Source organism: Thalia democratica, chromosome 6 (genome assembly GCF_965202585.1).
Source record: "Thalia democratica chromosome 6, ktThaDemo2.hap1.1, whole genome shotgun sequence".
Taxonomy (NCBI): domain Eukaryota; kingdom Metazoa; phylum Chordata; class Thaliacea; order Salpida; family Salpidae; genus Thalia; species Thalia democratica.
Window position 1 is genome coordinate 25047694 of NC_139170.1, and position 22887 is coordinate 25070580.

Here is a 22887-nt window from a genome sequence, read left to right on the forward strand (position 1 = left end):
TAATAAATATTCATCGAATTGAAGATGTCTAGTAGTAATTTCCTGGAAAGTTGCATATACTTTGTATGCAAGAGCTTTTGTAGCTGCTTCTTTGCTAATTACTCAAAACAATGTCCACTTTAAGGACATGGTGGTAAGGTACTTTCGTTACAAGCTGATCTTATTTCAAAAATTTTTTACTTAGCTAACATATGATTTTTACCGTTACTTATAATCAAAATTAGTTTTTAAGATATGAGGTGACAAAGTCGGAGAGTTCAGTAGGATCCTTATGGAAGGGCGAAATAAGATTACATATTTCATTAAAAATCTACCTTTCCTACATTTTTCAGCAATCTTTCTTAAAATTTTTTAGCAATCTTTTAATGCAAGGCACATTTCCTGAAAATTTAAGGTCATTAGCTTAAAAAACGAAGAAGATAGGTTTTAAGTGATTTTTTAAACTCCAAGTAGATTAAAAGTGAAAAAACTGTGGTCCATAAAATTAATGATTATATTTAAAGTAATTTTTTTATAAAAACTGACTTATAGTGCATACTTATAGCTTTAGTATAAAAGTCAATATTAATTTTTGAAAAAAAAAGCTTTTACTTCCTATGTCCCTAACTAAAGTTATTAAAAATCAAAGCTTCCAAAAGTGAACAGTCCTCGAATAGAGAGTAGGAAAATAAAGAAGTATGGAATAAATTTATGCGAGATTGACTATGTTAAAATACAGCATAGAGATGTCAGAATAAAAAAAAAGCTGTCAATTGTACTAGAAAAAATCGGGCTATGCTATCTTAAAAGGACATACATACATAATCAATTTAAAAGAGTAGGAGCTTTTATGAACCAAGCAGCTTGCAGTCGTTCTATTTTCGGTCGTTGTCCAACACTCAGACTTTCTCAGTACAGACAGGATTTGACTGAGAATAATTGACCATTTGCTTAGAAGGAAAAAGCATCAAATGCTCTAACACTATTGTAAAGATAGCTGCAAACAGATGATAAACTTGACAGACATTATTGTAAAACATATACTGGTAACTTGATTAGCAGATAATGACATTGTCAAAAAGTGTTACAGTTGAATTGTTACGATGATGAAAATATAAATGACACAATTTAGTTTTTATTAATTTGATATATTTTTAAGACTAAAGTTTTATTTAAGTTTACAACTCGTTTTTTAACAATTATTTGATAAGAGATATCAGAATAATAACAGAATTTCGTTTTATCTACTCATATATAAAATATAGTTGGAGACGTTTAAGTATTTTACTAGCTATCATAACAGTCTATCAACATAATAATTATTGTATTTATTTCCGAATGTAACATTCTTATAATTTGAATGATAAATAAAATTTACACAAAAAAGATAACTATTTTGCTTTGGCATGTTTGATAGTTTAGTAATAACACTTTAAATATTATTATTACAGGCTATTGTTTTTTAAACGTACGAATACGAAATAATTGAAGTAAAAAATTAAAAATTTTTGCCATAATTTATTCTCAACTAAAAGCAACAGTAAGTTAAAGTATCTTTACCTAATGTCTGTTCGTAAATCATCCACTCTTTTTTTATAGTATTGAAAATCTTTAAGTTTCTCTTTCCAATCATCAACTTCACTTTCAAGCTGCTGAAGTTTTAAAACTCGATTTTTTAGAATGTCGTTTTCATCACGGTAACTTCGTGCTGACTTTGCATCTACTAATAGTTGATCGTTCTAAAAAAATAAATCAATATTTTTCATGTTGCTCTAATATACATGAAAAAAAAGTACAATACCTCTTTTTTCATATTCTTATTTTCTTGGTGTATATGTTCTATTTTTTCTTTCTGTTCCATGTTAAAATCAACTTGTTCGTTTCTAAAAATATTAAATATAGCAATAAACTATCAATACTATTCTACTATAATACTAAACTTCTACAATATAAACAGCTTAAATAGATAGTTCCGGTAAAGTTCTAAAACTAACTTTTAAAATAATATTTTATACAGTTTTACCTTGAATAAACAAATACTTGTTAAACTAACTTCAGTTTTCAAACAAAAAGTAAAACATGTTTTAACATGTATATTTTTTCTACTAACAGTTGTAATTGTAGTGTCTTAATTTTGCTCTTTGCTTGACCAAGTTCGTTTACTGTTTCATAATATTTACTGCTAGACTCCCTTCTTGACAGTTTTGATGACGTAACAGAAATAACATCATCAGCATCATTAATGTTTATTAGAGACATGTCTGTACAAATCTGTAATGAATTTTGCACTGATCTTTTATACTATCATACCTTTTTAGTTATCTAAACAATTATTATTTCAGAGTTTAGTGTTATGTCTATATTTTGTACATATACAGTTATCTTTAGAAAAATATGTATACATCCTTTGAAAATCAGAAACCAAATAGAAAATTCAATTACACTTTAGATTACGGCGATTTTAGCTTTCATAGGGCAATAATTAGTAAGGGAAGGAAAATTTAAATGGTTAAGTTAGTAAACAGGATTTGAAAAAAAAACTTAGTGAGGCGCTTAATTTTAAAAAAAATTACAAAAAAAGTCGAAAATCTCTTAAAACACAAAATTCTAATAATGTTTCTTTTTAATAAGCATTAACTAAAAATCAAAACACAATTCAAAACATTTGTTATAAACAGCTTAACTTTATTTGTTTTACAAAATTTATTTTCAAGTAAAATTAGGTGGCGGCCTATAAATTCATGCTTGGTCGGCAAGATCTAGACCCGGTCGTACATTGCATTGCTCACTCCTACTTTACATACAAGTATTTGCTGAATACAAACAATGGAATTATTAGTAATTATAAATTGTAATATTTGAAAAGAAAGCACCCCAAAAAAAAATTATTAACTATTTTGTACAAATAAAAGCAAACAGTTTAAATTTTAAGCAACCTTTTAAGCTTTTAATAAAGAACCAAACACATAAACTTGTATAATAAAAAGTTTAACATTAAATGACAACCATTCGATTATTCTAAATAATGGTCTTCACGGTAAGCATCTGCGCACAATAGTGTACATTGAAATTTTTTGACGGTGTACAAAAAGTTTAAGTAAAAAGAAAAAAAAATTATGGCGTTTAATGTTGTCTTTTCTTAATAGTAAAGTCAATTTTACCATAAATTAATAGTTCTTTATTCGTTATTTATACATTAACACACTTATTACATAAAAAGTTAGTATTTTTTAATAACGTTTTTAGAGTGACCAGAATTTATTTTTCATTAATTTAGTGTGAACAGCTTTTGAAGAGTTTTAAAATTAATGTTCTTAAGAAGTTATTGATCTTCAATTGCTTTAAATATTGTTCACATTAAGTTATTTGAAAATAAATTTTGTGCACAGTATATAAAAACCTAGTATCAAAATAAACTATTTTTTTATGTTTTGAGTGTCATATTATAAAAATTACAGGTTAAAAATTGTTATTTTGGCTTTAATAAGGTTTTAATAATGGAAAGATTAAAAACAAACTGCATTTTAAAATAACTTTCACTTTACTAAATTGTCTTTGCACAGTAAAATACTTTATATGCTTAATAGTCTGCACAGATGCATACCGTTTAGAACAGGGGTCGGCAAACTGCGGCCCGAGAAAGGTAAATCTGCGGCCCGCGAGCACGTTTTTATTTGGAATGGAATGTGGCTCTCGAAAGAAAAATCTGTGGCCCGCTATTATATAAATGTGGCCCGCCAAACAAAACTTTTTTAAGTCGATTTTTGTTCAGTAAAATGGTATAATTGATTACTTTTTTTCTTTTAAGTCACTGGAAAACGTTTAAAACCCATTAAAAAATTTTAATGCTTAGGCTTTAAAAGTGAAAATGATAGATTGGCTTTCTTGAAGTTTTTTTTTCTCAGTTTAGATAACTTCCTTCTTTTAACAGCAACTGGTGAACTAAAAATAAGTTTCAAAAGTACTTGGATTCAGTAATTATTTATAAAATAAATGTTAAACAAATTAACTAAATGCGAAAGTTTTCTATTTCGTACAAAAGTAATGTACAATAATGAACTAAAATTAGATTTCTTTAAAACTTGAGTGTTTAGAATGTAATTTATACCCAAGTTTTCATCATATGTATTTTTAATATGTAATATAATCGAATGTAAACGGAACATTTAAAACATGATAATTAAATGACAAAAGGTAAAATTGTTTGTTTTTTGATTTTGAGTCGTTTTGATTTTTTACATAAGTTTACTGTGCACTTTAAATTAATTTTTATGCACACTAAGGTGCTTATAAATACGTCATTTATACTAACAAAGTGAATAAAAGTAAGACCTTGAATAAAACTAAAGTAATGTGTGACTAAAACTAAAACTGTGGCCCACGAAGATTTTGAAACTTGAAATTTGGCCCGCGAGCATCAATTACCTGCCGACCCCTGGTTCTGGTTTAGAACAATGTTCTGGATAAAGATAAACGTTTAATATTTTCCTAAACTAATATTTATCTAACATATTTTGGGAAAAAAATAGTAGAATTTATAATTTAAAATCTTCTATACTTATAAAAATATGTACTAACTAAACGATTACTCTACAAACAAATTACTTGATGTAAATTATCTCTTTGCTCTGTTAAATCAATTATATGTTGTAATAAGGATTGTAAAGCATCTGCATCTCCAAGGAAGTCCTCGTAATTGTTACTTAATACAGCATGTGAAGGATCTTTTGTATCATTGTGTACCTAAATATAACTATTTTATAACTTATCAGCTTCTTTTTAATTTCAACTTGTAATTTAACAAAAAATCATAAAACTAACTTATCTACTAATTAAAATCTGTTCAAATTAAGTGAAATATAACAATTAACAAAAACATATATTTATTTTGTATTCAAACTTGCTAAATTTATTTCGATATTTTTAAAACTAAGTTTTGAAATTTTTGTCAGAAATTTACCAAAAAAATCAGATGATTAACTTATTTTATTTTTCAAAAAGCTTTAACATAAAATATATTTACTTTAAAAAGGTAAACATAATTACTTGTCATTTCTTTTTAAGATATTTAATAATATTACCAATTATCACTGAAAACATGTACAAAATCATGAAAGTTTATAAATAAGTAAAAAAAAGCTAAAAACTACTTTTAAAAAAATTAACAGTAATAGGAAAACATTTAAAAAGTATATGTTTGTTGTAAATATTTCAAGATAATAATAATTAAAAAAAGTAAATTTTTCCTTCTGTGCTTTTTAATACAAATATTCCATATTTCTTTTTATTCTCCAAAATAAGTTGTCAAAGAATATTTGAAAAAACTGGCATTAGTTTTATATTGAAGTTTTACGACTATATCTAAAAACCTCTAATTATAGATTAAATTCATTTAATTTTTGTTATGCAATTTTGTAAAATGTTTGAAATACTAATCTACACACTCAATATTTCTACCGCTAATTTATCTCATAAAGTAAAATAAATACCTAAAGTCTATTTACTTTTTCTTTTCTAAAGAAAGAAACTTTAAAATGTTAGGAAATATTTCTATAACAGTTTTAAAACTTTTACACATTGGATTTTAAAAATTATTTTTAATAAACATTTAGTGACCAAAATACTAAAAACAAAATTACTCTTTTGTATAATTTTAATAATATTTACTCAAATTTACAAAAAAAATCTATATAAGTTTCAACCCATTTAGTAAAAAAAAGAAAAAAAATGGTTAAAATTTATTAGAAAAAGATAATTTTACAAGTCAAAATATTTCTTTGTGTTTTTAATTTGCTTTTATTATAACCTATTGTATACTTAATCTCTTATTACTCAAAAACTACTTTAAATTAGCAATAAAAAGTACATGGTAACTAACATAAAAATCTTAAAAGAGACCTTTTTTTTAAACAACTAACTAAGATCCCAAAAATTGCTTTATTATTTTTCAAACAATTGAAAAAGTTTAATATATCAAGTTCATAAAAAGTTAAATGCTTCAAAACAGTTTAAATTAAATAAAACTGACAATTAAAATACTTTACTAATCAGTTAACTTTTAAAAACCAAGCTTCTTTTTAAAATTAATTTAATTTATTTTCTCATTTTTAATAACAATGATCAAATCAGTTAAAACTACAGGAATTTAGGCTAAAAATATATACCTTTATGGTAAAGTTATTTTTTAATACATAATAATGTTTTATCGTTTAAATATAAGTAACAGTACTTTTACAAAAAAATGCCATCATTTCAAAATTAGATGTGTAAACTATTCATTATTCTTATTTAATTAACTAAGAATCCTTACATTTTTGGGTAAAAATTAAGATAAACATTTTTTAAATGAAAAATTCTATTTCAACAAAAAACCTAAAACTTAACAGCTTTTTAATTAAATTAAATATTATTTGAATTATGAGAATTTCAAACAAATGCAACAAACCATTTTAATATGTGTCATCATTGCTTCCATACCATTATAAGTTAGTTGTTTCATCGACTGAACAAAAACTTCTCGATTTTCACACTAAATTTGATATTGTTAAACAAAATTATTTACTTTGTATAAAAAATCTTATTAAGTATACTAAACTTTGTTTAAATTACAATCTCTACAATGTTATATTTTAATTTATATTCCATTGTATTTAAAATATAGTTTTTAAGATCAACAGAAACAAACTAATACAAAAAAAAAAGTTTAATGAATGTGTAGATCTAAATTAACCTGAACAGCACAGCCAAGAATTAAAACAATTAGCTTTTCAATTTCAATTATTGTTTCATCACATTGAGGTTCTTGTAATATTTTCATTACGTCAGGAAGTTTCATCACTATTACACTTTTTAGTTCATTCTTTTAAAAAGTTCATTATGATATTAAAAAAAGATAAACATACTTTTAATAAGCAAATAAAAACAAAGTAATTCATTTTTAGAGCAAATCAACATATCACTAGTTGTACAGGCGCTACTATTGAATTTCTTAAAAAGATAATATATTTATCTAGTTTCTACACCACATATTTTTTTTAAATTAACTATACTTTAACTTAAATATTCTGAACTTTAGAATTAATTAACTTTTATGATAATAATCTTAACTTCAGAAACTATTTCTAATTTTATAAACAAACTTTAAAAAAAACAGAGTAGATAGGTAGAATATAAATAAATCTACAAATTACTTACTTTATAGAAGTATTTAATTTGCTCAAGAATAATTTGTAAATTTTCTTTTTTCATAGTTACATCAAAGCCCGGATTTTTGTTAATAGGTCTACAAATGTAATCTGGACATCTGGTATAAATATATACTGTAACAATTAAAAAAAAATTTAATATTTTTTTAAATAAAGAGTGATTCTTAAACTCTTACTAGAAAGCTCAAAAACATTACTGTACACTAGTTCAGGGGTTGGCAGCCTTTGATAAATAGTGGAAAAAACCTTTCAAGAAAAAGCTTCAATTATATAGAAAAACTAGAAAAACTCACAGGCCAAATTATATAGAAAAAGTCTTCTGTGGGCCATAACTATTTAAAACAAATATAATATGAAAACATAAAAAAAAAATATATATATAAAGCGGTAAAATATTAACAAAATAGCTAATAAAGTAAATTCAAAACAAAGCATCAGAACTAAATTTAAATTTAATGTTGAACTTATAATTTAAATAAACAAATAAAATAAACTTTATCTCTTTTAGACATCTTAAAAATTTTGTGCACCCATAAATCAGTTTTGTGCACCCTAAAGTTTTCGTGTACCAAAAAAAAATTTTGTGTGCACCAGTGTACACCTTGACGACCACTGATTTAGTGTATTGTATCAAAATTTATTATCTATCACTGTTATTACAGACTAATCATAATTTAAATATATATAAACTTAACAAATTCAAAAGAAGGGTGGCCAAAGGTTTTTTGAGAATTTTATCCAGGTTTTCTGAATTTTTTTTTGTCATTTTTAGTATAAAGTTTAATTTAAGGTAAAAAACTATCTTAATTAGTATAAAATTGTTGAAAAGATAGAGTAACACTACTTGAAAGTGTTTTATATTAAAAAAAAACTATGATACCAAAAAACTATTGGAAATGATAGATTTTCGTATCTTATTTAAAATTTAGCCCACCTTGCCCATCTTACACAAGTGAATTATGTACCTTATTGACTTCCCTATGTAGTCATTAAACTAAGATATATAAAAACAAAAACAAAAGTTTTACTGAGTTAATTACTTTACAATTGTTTCATGTCTGCAAGATGATGACATGTAATTAAACTAATAAGTAACAATGGATATTTACTATATATATAGTATACTTAGTAGTTATGCAATAGAGTAGTTTCAAGTAAAATAAAAAAATTAATTTAGCAATCAAGTTTAAATTAAATAGTATTTGAAATTCTCAAATCAACCTTAGGTATGGCGATTATTTTTTGTGATTTTATTGTCTTTATCTTAATACTATATATAAAAACAATTATAAGATGTAACGTTAAAAGGCGTTAAATCCGGGAGATCCTGATAAGCTAAGCTTATCAGAATATATACCACAGATGTTCTTGTGCTAAAACTTTATTTCAACTAACGGCATTTCACTGCTCTCAAATAAATTTAAGAACAGATCTACGGAGTCTCAAAAAGATACTACGGAGTCTATTCTTAGAGCTTTTTGAGACTCCGTAGATCTGTTCTTAAATTTATTTGAGAGCAGTGAAACGCCGTTAGTTGAAATAAAGTTTTAGCACAAGAACATCTGTGGTATAAAAACAATTATATTTCAAAAAAATTGACAAAGTTTTAATTATATACTCATATTGTTTGAAGTACTTTCAGATTTTGAAATTTGCAAACAATATGAGTATAAGATTAGAACTTAGGTGATTTATTAAAATATAATCATTTTTATATATAGTATTTCAATTTAAAAAAAAAAGATTAACATCAACATATAAAACAATAACAAAATAAAGTACATTAAAGTAAAAGTATAAAACAAATTATAAAATTATGTATAAAAACATAGTTAATAAATCAAAGATAGAGCTAGACAATTAAGATTTCAAATAATGTTTTGCAAAGTGTCTGTGTTTTTTAACTAAATCAGATATCAAATTTAATAGCTTATTGTTGCCTTCAAATTTTATTTTTTAGTCTCTCTAGATTGTAAAATGTACATATTTTTACTGGTTTATCTTCATTTGTGGGGTGGATAACCTCCCATCAGATTTTTTTCAATCAATATTGTCATCTTAATTTTGTAGATAAATTTGCTTGGCTTTGTACTTTTTATTTCTTTGTTTTATTCTTAAAGGATTGCATGAGTTTGTAGCATATTTTTTAACTGTCCCCAAATAAACCCAATATAAATCATATCCTTTTTTTTGTAATTTACTATAGTTGCTTTATACATCACCCCTTTGGTGAGAAATTTCCTGTTAACAGAACCTTTTGATCTGCAATTGCAATACTTTTTATCATCATTTGGTGTTTAGTTATAGTTTTGAAGAGTTTTTTAGTTTTGTTTTATGATTTTTTTTTCAGATTGAACATACAAAAATGACAAATTTCTAATGTGTTTCTATTGAATATAGATCCTTAAAAACTTGTTTTTGGGAAGTTTTTATTTACCAATTTTATGAACTTTTTTCCTTGATTGTTTTATAAAGTCACTGTATACCTTAATTTTTGCCTTCTACTAGTTATTAAACTAAGGCATAGGGAGGGGGGATAAATAACTTTTTTCATAATTTGATCTCATTTTGTAGAACTTTAATTAAGCTACAAGTAGCTTTAAATCCAAAATAATTTTAGAGATATACCCAGCCAAGTCGGAGAGTACAATAAGTATCTTATAGGAGCAGGAAACTGAAACAACAAATAAATTTAAATCACTAAAAATCTGAAGAAAAAACTCAAAAACTTAAAACTTGATTAAAAAAATTTAAAAGAAAATGTTTTTTATACATTTATTTCTTTTATAGAATTTTTATTATTTAATTTTTAAAAACTTAGTTTTTAAAGATTTTTTTAGATATTGCAAGGAGCTTTTTTTTTTAATTTGAGGTATTTATCTTGAAAAACGTAGGAGAAGATATACTTTTAGTGATTTTGATTTATTTGCTGTTTTAGCTTTCTCCTTTTATAAGGAAACTACTGTACTCTCTAACTTTGACCGGCTATATCTCAAAAACTATTTTGAATTAAAAAATCTTTAAAAAGCAAATAGTATCTTATTTAAAACTCTACAAAACGAGATCAAGTTGTGGAAAACCCCTTAAGAGCCTAACTAGTCTGAACTTTTCACCACAAAAACATTTTTTATTGTTTAAAGGAAGTATATTTTAGTTAAAGAGTACAACATGAGCCATAGATGGTTGCTTTGCAGCCACATTTACCAACCCTTGCACTAGTTTTTAGAAAACTAAACCATAAACTTTAAGTCAAAGTAAATAACTTAAGTTGAAGCTGTAGAAAACAAGTTAACTAAACTTACATATTTTGCATCAACTGATTTAATAAAACACCATCAGTCAAATCATCTATTTTAAGATCATCGTTTTTTGTCACAATCTTCAGCTAAGACATTATTAGTTTAGTTTGAAAATCTAATAACTATTTTAAAATTTAAGATAAAAAACTTGTAAATTAAGATACCGTTAAAAACATTTTAACCATCAGTTTTAGTTGTAGCTAAATTGAATATTTCACTTTATAAATTTAAAAGAATGCAAATAAAGTAGTGATCTAGAACATTCTTAAATATTCAAAAACAAACAAGATGTTATTATTCTATCAAGTTCTTTATAATATGAGTGAATAAAGATTAGAATAAATTTTTACTACTAGGACAACAAACTCATCAGTTAAAATGACTAATAACACTACTACAATATTGGTTAAGAAAACTAAAATCAAGAACTGACAAGTACTGATGCTATATTTAACTTTTAAAAAATTACCCATTGAATAATATGTGATTTCATAAACGAGGCATCCATTTCTGCTTTTTTTTCAGTAGATAAATATCATTTAAGTTTCCTATATAATTGTTACTAGTATCTGCAACAAATATACTTTTTTACAAACGAAAGAAAGAAAGAAAAATGTGAACGCACACAACTATGACTAATAGATTGGTATGGAGAAAGAATTTTTGGTTATCAAGCCTCACACCATGTATTTTGTAAATAAGCTTTAATTAGAACATTAATAAAAATAATTTAAAGATCAATAAAAATGAATGTTTTTTTATTTTTACATAAATAATTTGAATAAATTAATTAATATTAAAAGAAAAAAATGGTATGCACTCTTTTTTAAACCCATTACTGCCAGTAAATGAAAACCATAGTCTACCATAGGCACCACATCCTCTCCTTCCAAGGATTTTGATTTTTATGATCATGTATGTTCACATTTTTCTTGTTGCCCTTTCTACAAGAGCAACTCTAAAAAAGAAATAAAAATTTGTTCAAAAATAAAACTAAAAGGGAGAAATAGTAAAATAATTAATAATAACATATTTCTTTATATAGATATAAGATAAAAACAAACATGAGTATAAGCAAAAACTGTAGAGCATTATGCTCCGCATAACATATTTTACAAAAACCCATAGATCTATGTGCTTATAAGTATAAAAAAGTAAAACTATTTAAATTTTCTTATATATTTTAAATGAGTAGATTACTCAGTTACTCAGACTAATAATTTCCAGATACATGTAAGAGAAAAAATAAAACAAAAAAAAATAGTTACCTGAAAAAATCACACCTACAAATTTACAACTAAATATTTTCTAAAATAAAAAAAATAAAAAACTTACTTTTCAAGTTAGTAATAAATAAATTAGATAAATCTCACTTATAATTAAAAACTAATAAAATAAATTTCAACTATACACTTTCAAAAACTTTTATTACTTATAAAAGAAACTTAATCATTACTAAGAAAAAATAATAATTGTACTAAATTACAAAACTCACAATAAAAAATAATAAACAAAAACTGTGCATGTTCAAAAACTATAACCAATACCAAACTACTTCCGCTCACACCCAGTTAACATAATTACCATTGATTAGTCTTTAAAAAATAGAGACTTAAAACATCATTAACCAAAAAATCATTCATTTTGGTATTATATGAAAAAAACTAAATAAATTTGACTTTTATTTGATTGATTTATAGGTAATACATTTCTAGCCGAGATTTGAATGCTATAAAATAGTTTTGTTCTTTTAAGCTTTTTGGAATTTCCACTCACACTTAGCATCTAAGATAGGATAAGGATATAGAACCATTAGGCCTATTTACTCTAGGAAAATAGTAACTTATCTTAAAAAATCTTCTTGAAGGATTATTAACTTTGTTTATACTTAAAGGCTCAAAAGTTGGAAGAAAAACTATATTAACAACCATAACAAAAGAACATTAAAAGATTACAGAAAATTTTAGTCCTTGGCAGGCCAGAGCATTTCAATTTCATTTAGTTCATTAAATTTATAAATAATCCAATTCAATTTGACAAACTACTAGTTATATATGACTTTTGTTTATACAAATATCTAATGTAGTTTAAAATCTCCTGTAAACTGTACCTAAAACCTTTTTTGTTTTTTTTATTTCAAATCATCTCGGAAAATTTAGGATAAGTTTTAAGATCTAGCTTAGTAAACCAGATTTACATGCTTGTTTTTTGCAAGCCATGCTGCACTTTTAAACTTTTAAAACATTGATGAGCTACTTATTTTCACTAAAAAAGCCTTAAGTTGCCCACCCCTATTAAGCACAACTTATTTTTCAAAAAAACAAGTATAGGTTCAAACTATAATACATGAATCATATTTGAAAATGAAGGTACACAATTTTTTCCAAAAATAAGCTGTGATAAATCAAACCTAAGAAACTTTTTAAAATCTTATTTTTTTGTTTTAAGTACTACAATGTAGTTCTTTAAGGGCATAGGGGGGGGGGGGGGGGGTAAACACCCTTTTTTGGTTTTTGATCTTATTTTATATAGTTTTTACAAAGCTACAAGATGCTTTTTACAGATTTTAAAAATTTAAAATATTTTTTTAGATATAGCCGGTCAAAGTCGGAGGCTACAATAGGATCCTTATGGGAGGCGCAAACTAAAACGGCAAATAACTAGAAATCACTAAAAATCTATCTCCTCCTACATTTTTTGAGATAACTACCTCAAATTTTAGGAAATGTTCCTTGCAATATTTAAAAAATTCTGTCGGAACAGAATTTAAAAAAATTAAAAAATAAAAATTTTATAATAAAAAAACTAAAAAAAAACCTCCCATAAGAAACCTATTGTTGCCTCCGACTTTGACCGGTTATATCTCAAAAATTATTTTGAATTCTTTAAATCTGTAAAAAGCATCTTGTAACTTAGTAAAAACTATATAAAATAAGATCAAAAACCAAAAAAGGGTGTTTACCCCCCCCTATGCCCTTAATGTGCTTATTCACTAGTAGATTACAAATTAAGTATTTTACACAAGTCTAGTAGGAAGTTTAAAATTTTATTTTTTAACAAATATATAAACATTTGATTATAAAAAACAACTGATTCAAAAGATGAACATTAGAAGCTGGTTTTAATTTGAAAAAACTTTCAAAATATTAATGAAGCAATCTGCTGGTGAATTTTCTAACTAAACGATTTTTAAAATATTGCATGTCTAACCATCCTCCAATAAGAAAATGTTTGTTCTTGAATCTTATACACCTTCAAAAATTCTGCTTATATATATTTAAAACATTATAGACATAATTTTAGATGCAAATTAACTATAGAAGTGAGCTTGATGTATTGATACAATGTTTTTGAAAAGTAACAGTGATTTAAAATTATATTTTTTATTTCAAAAAACTGTGATTACTCAAGCTAAATGGTTAATGACTAGTTGTACTTTAGCCAACACAGATTTATATAAAGTAAAATTCTATCCTGAAACTGTAAAATTTAGTTCTGGTCTTTTAAGTCAAAAAGTTGTTTATTTCATAAATAAGTACTTTAATAAGCCTAGAGATTTAATACTTTATTCACTATTTAACTTTAGTATGACTATGGTAAATCAAATTGAAAAGTTTAGCCTTGATAATGTTTAAAAAAACTTATGAGTAAAATATAAATTACAAGCGAAACAGGAAAGTAAAATACCACCACTACAATTTAAATTAGTAATATATAAGCTATTGAAAGTCATTGGCAAAATTTAATGAACATTTAAGATTCAAAATTTCTATTATTAAACTTTTTTAAACTCAAAATTTAAATAAACCAATGAAATTTACTTACACTACATTCAAAAATACTTCGCTTTTGTTAATTTTTTCTTTGAACTAATATAAAAATTTTAAAGAAAGTTGAAAAACTTGTGCTGAATCAATAATATTTTATCAATTAGGATTTTGGGCAAATTCACCACAGTTAGGAAAGTTTCAGAATTTTACAAAATCTGTTTTTCATTAATCAGTTTGTTTTTTAAAATTCCCAAAGCTAAAACAAGTTTCTATAGAAATATTCAAAAGAGATTTTTATACAAAAACTTTAAAATTAAAAAAATTAAGTCGAAAATGACAAAGATTAAATAAATAAAAGATAAATTTTCTCTAATATTTAATTTTTAATTTTTAATTATAATGAAAACTTTACTTATGAATGTTTTTGAAATTTGTTTTTATCAAAAAATCACTTATATTTTATTTGTTAAATAACTGTTTTGTTATGTAAAAAGTTATCCAACCTAATCATCTGGTCTAGTCTGGTTGTAGGTTTAGCCAGTTTCTTAACGTTTTTATTTATAGTTTGAGATAGAATGCATTTAAATGTTTTAAAATAAATTAAAAACAATGTTTACAATAAAACCCCTGTTAGTTTAAAGATTTTTTAATGAATGTATATATAAAGTTTATGTACTATTACACAACAACTTCAGAAGAAAACTTTAGTTTTAAGAATTTGTGAAAGTAAATTGCTAATTAATTTAAAATTTTAGTCAACTTAAAAGTATACAGGTTGCGATGAGGGAAATATACTAAAAGAAAAAAATAAGTACAAGTAAGTTGCATGGGGTTTCCATTTTCATTTGTATTAGAAAAACACTAATAGTTTTTTAATAAATAAAGATAGTCTTTACTCCTTAGTCCTTACCTTACCGAGTATGCTGACAGTATTGGTTCTTAAGACATTAATTTAGTATAAAGTAGAGCAACTACTCTTATATTTTTATTCATACTGTTTTTATGTATCTAAGGCTATTAGCTTACATTAATTTTTTAACCTAGTTGCTGAGCTTTTATCAAATAAGCTTTCTGGTTGTTTTGAATAATAATTATCTAACAATAAACATTGTATTTATTACTAACAAAGACTTCTTTTCTGACTATGTCGACTTCATCGGTGGATGAAGCTGCGTTAGAAGATAATAGGCTGGTAGCTTCGTATGTTATAATTTGCGGCAAAGTTTTTTTTGATGGTTTTTGTATTAATGATTTTGCTAAGAAATACTCTGTTTTATTTTCTCTAGTGCAATTATACTTAGTTTAGCCCTGGTAAAAAATCATTAAACACATATAAAACTTTACTATACTCTTTAGAACTTTTAGCCTATTCAGGTGTTAACGAATAGAATTAATTTAAAACACTTTTATCCAATATTTATTTTAACAGTTTATTACAAACAAAACAATGTTTCACTCCTATACTTGCATATAGGAGATCCTCAGTTGTTGTAAATATGTATGAAAAGAATTTTTGAACAAAATAAATGGAAGTAAAACAAAAAATAAAAACTAATGGTTTAAAAGCAAAAATAAATCTTAAATATACTAAACTTAAGTAAAAAATTTTTTTAGTTTATGTTACGCTTTAAAGAATTTTGTTGGTAAGATAGACTAAAAAAAAAAACTATAGTGCTATATACGTTAAAATAGTAAAACATGACTCACATTGAAGTTAGTTGCCAGAAAAAACAAATAGAATACTAAACACAATCTTTTTTTTTTCTAGTCTATCTTAATTATCTCAACAATATCTCAAAAAACTGTTTAGATTTTAAGAAAATAAAAAAAAATCTTGTATAGGAATAGTTAATAACGTTATTGCTAAAAAACACTTTGTTTTTTATTACTTATTGAAAAAAGTAGGATTAACTTAGAATTATTAGAATATGAACTATGGGAATTCGAACTTTCAGAATTTGACCTTGTCCTTATCCTGGTTTTATTGAAAAGATTTTGATCAAAAAAAAAAAAAGATTTTGTTACATTTTTACCCAAGTTTTCATTCTCATAGTTAATTAAAACTTAAGAATGTCTACTTATATAATCTTTTATCAGTGGGCCCGCAACAGGAAAAAGCAAAAAAAAAAGAACTTTTATTGAAAATTATACGGTTGAAAGACAAGGTTCTAGCGTATTTAGTGCTTCAAACTAAACGAAAAATTCCATCTATTCCTAAAGTTATGTCACTTGGTGCGAGGCAATTTGAAGGGTTTTTGATTGGTTCAATTTTGATGTCTTTAAAGATAGAAAATCAACGCTTAAACAATAAACTAATAAAAAACTACTTTAAAATCAAATTATTTTATTAACTTTTTCACAATTTAAAAAAGATACATTAAAGAATCGTTAAACTGAAATCATTTAGATTTAAAAAAAAAAGTCTTTTCTTATTTATTTTTCTCGACATTCTAGTAAACTTTTTTAAATAACAAAAAATTCGGGTAGGTGGATTAATATATGTCGATATTTTTAAGATTCTCAGATTTAATAGATAAAAAAAACACTAACAGAACATCATACACCAATTCAGAATTTTTAGAACAAGAAAAAAATAGCCAACAATTTTTCTAAAAGCATCCTATAGAATCTATTTTAAACATTTTTATTATAAAAAATTTAGTTTAAGATTTTTTTTATAATAAAGCTTTAAATTTAGTATCTATTAAACATCTACAACCTGTTGAAAGCAAAATTTATTAAAATAAAGGTTTAGTTTGCCTTATATTTTATTTTTAAAACAAATATATTTTTACTTATAAAAATTCATAGAGCAAAATCATTTTATAAGAGCTACTACTTAAAGTCCAATAATTTTAACTCTATTAGAACTTTTTTTAATTAGTTTTGAAAACTTAACAGATACAACCTTAGATTACAGTAAAATTAATTATTTGCAAAATTTTACAAATGTTGATTTTTAAAAGAAATCTCTTTCCCCGTTTCTAGTTAAATACGATTGGGGCCCACTGTGCATTTGTGTTGAAATTATTTGTTTCTTTAAACTTAGAATTTTAACTTATTTTTTATGTTAATACCTTAAGTTAATAAAACTACTTAGTTTTAAATTCAGGTGTTAATTTATTACAAAAAAGAATATTGTCATCATTGTAAAATTTTATGGTTTTTGCAATATTAGTAATAAAATAATATGTTTAAAAAAAAAACTTGAGTTAGATGCCAAGTTTAGATAAGACGTGTAAACGTCTTTTTTTTTTGTTGTGGTCCAATATTTGGAACAACAAATTATTAAAATAAAAACAAAATGCGTGCGGGAAACTGCTATAACGTAACTTTGTTTACAAATTCTCAATTTTTGAAATAAATTAAATGTTGCTGTACATAAGTAATCTTACAAAAAAGGGTATAACTAAACATTAGTTACTTGCAATTGAAAATTTTAAAATGAAGTTGCAGTATCTAGTAACTAGTTTAAAAGTCGGACTTCATCTAAACTTATTTAGATAATTAGTATTTTAAAATAAAACTTTTTGTAAACTATGCAGCGTTTTATTTAAAAAGTAGTTTCTAATAAATTATAAGTTTAATATTTTATTATAATAAACTAATAATTTTTATTTAACAAATACTGCTTTTAAGGCTTTCTCACAATTTTGCACCATTTTTTATCAAATATTTATGTTGTTAAATTCACTATACAATATTTAGAAACTAAATAAATAACAAGCAAATCTATTAAGAGGTAGCTGTCTAATTTGCACGAGCGTAAAAAATTACACGAAAGGACAAAATTGAACGAAGGCACAAAATTGCACGAAGATACTTTTGCACGAAGACACTTTTGCACGAGGGGATAAATTAGCACGGAGACACTTTTGCACGAAGACACTTTTGCACGAGCAGACAATTTTGCACGGAGACATATTTGCACGGGTTGTTTTTATCATTTTTTATTTTTTTGTAATTTTTTTTTAATTATTATTTTTTTTTTACTATCACTGTAACCCCTAACCTTTACCCTCGGTCGGTAACTTAATTTTTTTTTTTTCATTTTTACTTTTTTTCTTTACTATCACTGTTACCCCTAACCCTTACCCTCAGTCAGTAGCTTTTTTTTTAAATTGTTTATTTTCTTATCCATTTCTTTTTTTTTAATATTTTTTTTAGTTATTATTTATTTTCTTATTTTACTATCACTGTTACTCCTAACCCTTACCCTCGGTCAGTAACTTTTTTTAATTTTGTTTTTTTTACTCTCGTGTATAATTGTAACTCGTGCAAAACTGACCTTAAGTGTAAATTTGTCTTCGTGCAATTTATATTTTCGTGCAATTTATATTTTCGTGCAATTTTGTATTTGTGCAATTTAGTACCCTCGTGCAATTTAGTAACCTCGTGCAGTTTTGTCTTCGTGCAATTTAGACCCGTTCCCTCTATTAAGATATGCAGTTTTTCTGATTCAAAAGCCTTATTTCAGTTAATAATCTGAACTTCTTTTTTTCTTTTTTTGTTGTTATATAGGCTCCAGGAAACAAGTCTAGAGCTGCCTCTGTAAAAACATTGGTTTTAGAACATTGATTGAGGAACATTTGTTCAATAACTTTTGTTTCAGAACATTAGTTAAAAATATTGGTTCTAGAAATTAGTACAGAAACATTGGTTTTAGAACACTTGTTCAGGAATTTTGGTTCTAGAACATCAGTTCGAAACGTTAGTTCTAGAAAACTGGTTCAGTAACATTCGGCCAATAACATTGGTTCAAAAACATTTGGTTTGAGACTAATAGTTAGAGAACATTGGTTCTAGAACATTAGTTGAAGAACATTGATTCTAGAACATTAGTTCTAGAAAATTAGTTCAGTTACATTGGTTCTAGAACAATGGTTCTTAACCTTTTCATGAAGTAACAATTTTCTTTAATAATACAAACATCAGTATAGTGTAATTTAATCGAAATATAAAAAAATACTCAGATGCTATTGTTAAACGTTTTAATATATATTCACCGTATATTTTAAGAAACGTAACTGCAGAGTGCAGACTAACTAGGTTTTAAAAACAGTTTTACACTAAAAACAACAAAAGAATACCATAATGCTAATTAGTCATTAAGATATTCTTTTGTTGAAAAGCAGTGTTTATTTTGCAGTAACGTTTCTGAAGATATGCAATGAAAAAATTTTATAAGTAAGTTGTTTAACAATAGCGTCTGAGTATTTCATATATATTTCGATGAAATAATAATTACCAAACTTACTCTTACTATCTAAGGTTTTAATTAGTTCTGATATAAAAACTTTTTTTTTAACCTTAAGCTCATTTAATATAATCAATTGCAAACATTTAAAGAGTTTATTAAAAAAAAAACTACAGTTGAAAACCAAGTTATAAATGAAAAAAAAAAATAATGAGCATTAATTTACATTATTTATAATCTAGAAAATTAACCCCTTAAAACAAGTGATTCATCCTAAAGGGTTGAATATATCTCAGGTTAAGAATTAAGAAGATTGGTTCAGGAACATTAGTTCAAGAACATTAGTTTAAGAACATTGGTTCTAGAACATTTGTTTAGGAATATTGGTTCAAGAATATTAGGTCAGGAATATTAGTTAAGGAATATTAGTACGAAAAGAATAGTTCTCGAACATTAGTTCTATAAAATTGCTTCTAGAACTTTGGTCTAAGAACATTGATTCAGTAACATTGGTTCAGAAACATTGGTTCAAGAACATTGATTCAATAACATTGGTTCTAAAACACTAGTTCAATAACATTAATTGGTTCTAAATTTTGATCAGTAACATTTGCTTTAGAACATTTGTCGAGGAACATTTGTTCTAGAACTTTAGTTCAAAAACATTATAGTTAAATACTAATTTTGAAATAAAAAAGACAATTACTGTACATTAATTTACATCACTTTTAACCAAGAAAATTTATCCCCTTAAACTAGTGAATTAACCCTCAGGGATGAATTTACCCCTGGTTAAGATTCACTGTTCTAGAACATTGGTTAAAGAATATTTCTTCATGAACTAAATTTAAGAACATTAGTTCAAGAACATTGAGTCAAATACACTAGTTTAAGAACTTTGGACGAAGAACGTTTGTGCTAGAACTTTCGTTCAGGAACATTAGCTCTAAAACATTAGTTCTAAAACATTAGTTCAGAAACTTTGGTTTTAGAACAGCGGTTTTAACCTTTTTTGTTGTTCTACCCTTTTATGAAAGCTAATTACAATTATTGATGTACCGGACTCACTATCCGGGTCCGGGTCCGGCCGGATATTGCCATTTTGTCTGATATCCGGTTCCGGCCGGATTCTAAATTGAAAAAAAAGTCCGGATCCGGTTCCGGCCGGATTCTAATTTGAAAAAAAAGTCTGGGTCCGGTTCCGGCCGGATTCTAATTTGAAAAAAAAGTCCGGATCCGGTTCCGGCCGGACCCTAACAGAGATTCGGCCGGACCCGGATCTAGTTAGTAAAAAGAGCATACTGAAAAGTATTTTTTCATAAACAAACCCTGTGTAAATTAATAAGAGTCATTTTCGTCAGTTAAAATTAAACACTTACCGTGATTGGCTCATTTTGTACACGTGACTAATTTACATTTGTTTACATTTAAACTATAAAATAAACATTTCATGAAATGCAACTCTTTACATATGTTGTAAAATTGAAAACTTTGGAATGAATACTTGCATTATTTATTGTTTAAAGTTGAGCTCAGAGAATATTTAGAGTTAATACGGTTGAATGTACGAGCCAATGAGAATCATATGACGAAATTTTTCAAACTAAATACTGATGTAACAAAACATCAGAACATGACAGGCAGTTTATATGTAAGCAGTTAGTTAGTTTGGTGTGTAGCTTGAAGCAACAAAATATCTTTAACGTTTTTGTAATGCTTATTGTAAGTAGTGTTTCGTTTTAAAAGTGAATATTTCAACAGGTGTTTAATTATTTAAATATTTGAGCCAGGTTTATAGTTTAATAGTTTAATAAAAATTTTACAGTTTCTTGTTTACTAAAAGTTTTATTTAATTTTTAGTTTTTTGTTTTAAGTCTTTTGATATAGATTTAAAAATGCTTCCAGTTTTTAAAGTGTTACCAAAGTAATTAATAATTTTGTATATGCTAGTATTTCTTGTTGTGTTTTATATAAAAGATTCATCACTCAAAACTGTCGTGTCTGAGTATAGAAAGTAGTCTCAGTTAGGAGTTAGTATTTGTTAGATATTAATCAAATAAGGTAGGATTTAATTATGATGGCTAGTACTAACAAGTTAAGTGTACCACAATCAGTCCACAACTTTACTACCAAATTGTCAACCTTTGCTAGCTGTTCTACTGATTATTAAATTAAAGTAATTTTTTCAGTTTTTAAAAACCTCATTCTGACTCAGGCTTGTTTATACTCACTCTAGCTAGTTTTATTGACTTGAACAGTGGCAACCCTGCTAGTTTGAAAATTTTTGGGAATTTTAGTAAATCTTGGACTGCCTCAGGCTAGTTTAGATTTTTATAAAAACTCAGGCTAGTTTTCTTTTAGATTTTGAATGAGTTTGAGCTGATCCAGTTTTCAATATTCTGTAATTTTCTAGTGTATTTTGTTCAAGAACTTGATTTCAGATTTTTGATTTTAAATAACACCTAAATTTGTAAACCTTGAGGCTAGCTGTTCTACTTATTATTAAATTAAAATTTTATTTTTTTTAGTTTCTAAAAAACCTCATTCTGACTCAGGCTAGTTTATTCTAGTGATGTACTGGACTCACTATCCGGGTCCGGCCGGATATTGCCATTTTTGTCTGATATCCGGATCCGGCCGGATTCTAATTTGAAAAAAAAGTCCGGATCCGGTTCCGGCCGGACTCTAATTTGAAAAAAAAGTCCGGATCCGGTTCCGGCCGGATTCTAATTTGAAAAAAAAAGTCCGGATCCGGTTCCGGCCGGATTCTAATTTGAAAAAAAAGTCCGGGTCCGGTACATCACTAATTACAATATTAACCCTCGCTATCCAGTATTTCAATAAGTTTTGAGAAAAAAAAACCTTAAGCCATTAAACATGATTGACTGAAAATATTTAAAGAGTTAATTATAAGAAAAAAACTACAGTTAAAAACTAAGTTATAAATAAAAAAGATAGTTATTGAACATTGAAAATACCTTACAATCAAAAAAAATTAGCCCCAGAGGTGTATTTACCCATGGTTAAGAATCGCTGGACTGTAAGTAATTATTTAAACTAAATAAAGTAATCTAAATTAGAAAAAACTACGGAGTACTAGTACTAAGAATATTTATTTATCTACGTCAAACCTTTAAATGTTAAAGAATTAAACATTACCAGCAACCAATTTTTAGTTTACAATTAACAAATGTAACGATTAAAAAAAAAACTCAGGCTTCGTGCAGGTCAGAGCTAGTTGGTTGTTTTAATAGAGGTTTTTTAACTAGTTGTATTTAAATTGCTTTCGTTTCTCGGCAATAGAACTAAAAACAGTTCAATCGGTGTTTTAAGCGTATCAAACAACTTAAGACCGCTTTGGTTAAACTACAGCAGTGCTTCTGAAATGGGGTTCCGCGAAGCCTTTCGAAATTTAAAAAAAAAAATTCCAAAAATAA

General features: G+C 25.7%; 1 protein-coding gene across 2 annotated transcripts in view; it reads right to left on the reverse strand.

Moving 5' to 3' along the window:
- Window positions 1-11055, reverse strand: part of LOC145837767 (uncharacterized) — a 33613-nt gene extending 22558 nt beyond the window's left edge. For both annotated transcript variants that reach the window (XM_082945210.1, XM_082945209.1), the window contains exons 1-9: window positions 10953-11055; window positions 10487-10569; window positions 7174-7282; window positions 6710-6838; window positions 6425-6508; window positions 4585-4722; window positions 2090-2250; window positions 1781-1862; window positions 1540-1718 (exon numbers count right to left, since the gene is read on the reverse strand). In XM_082945210.1, coding sequence (XP_082801336.1) covers window positions 1540-1718; window positions 1781-1862; window positions 2090-2250; window positions 4585-4722; window positions 6425-6508; window positions 6710-6838; window positions 7174-7282; window positions 10487-10569; window positions 10953-10991 — 1004 coding nt within the window. In that variant the 5' untranslated portion in view covers window positions 10992-11055. The remainder of the gene's footprint in view (window positions 1-1539; window positions 1719-1780; window positions 1863-2089; window positions 2251-4584; window positions 4723-6424; window positions 6509-6709; window positions 6839-7173; window positions 7283-10486; window positions 10570-10952) is intronic.
- Window positions 11056-22887: the final 11832 nt, after the last annotated feature.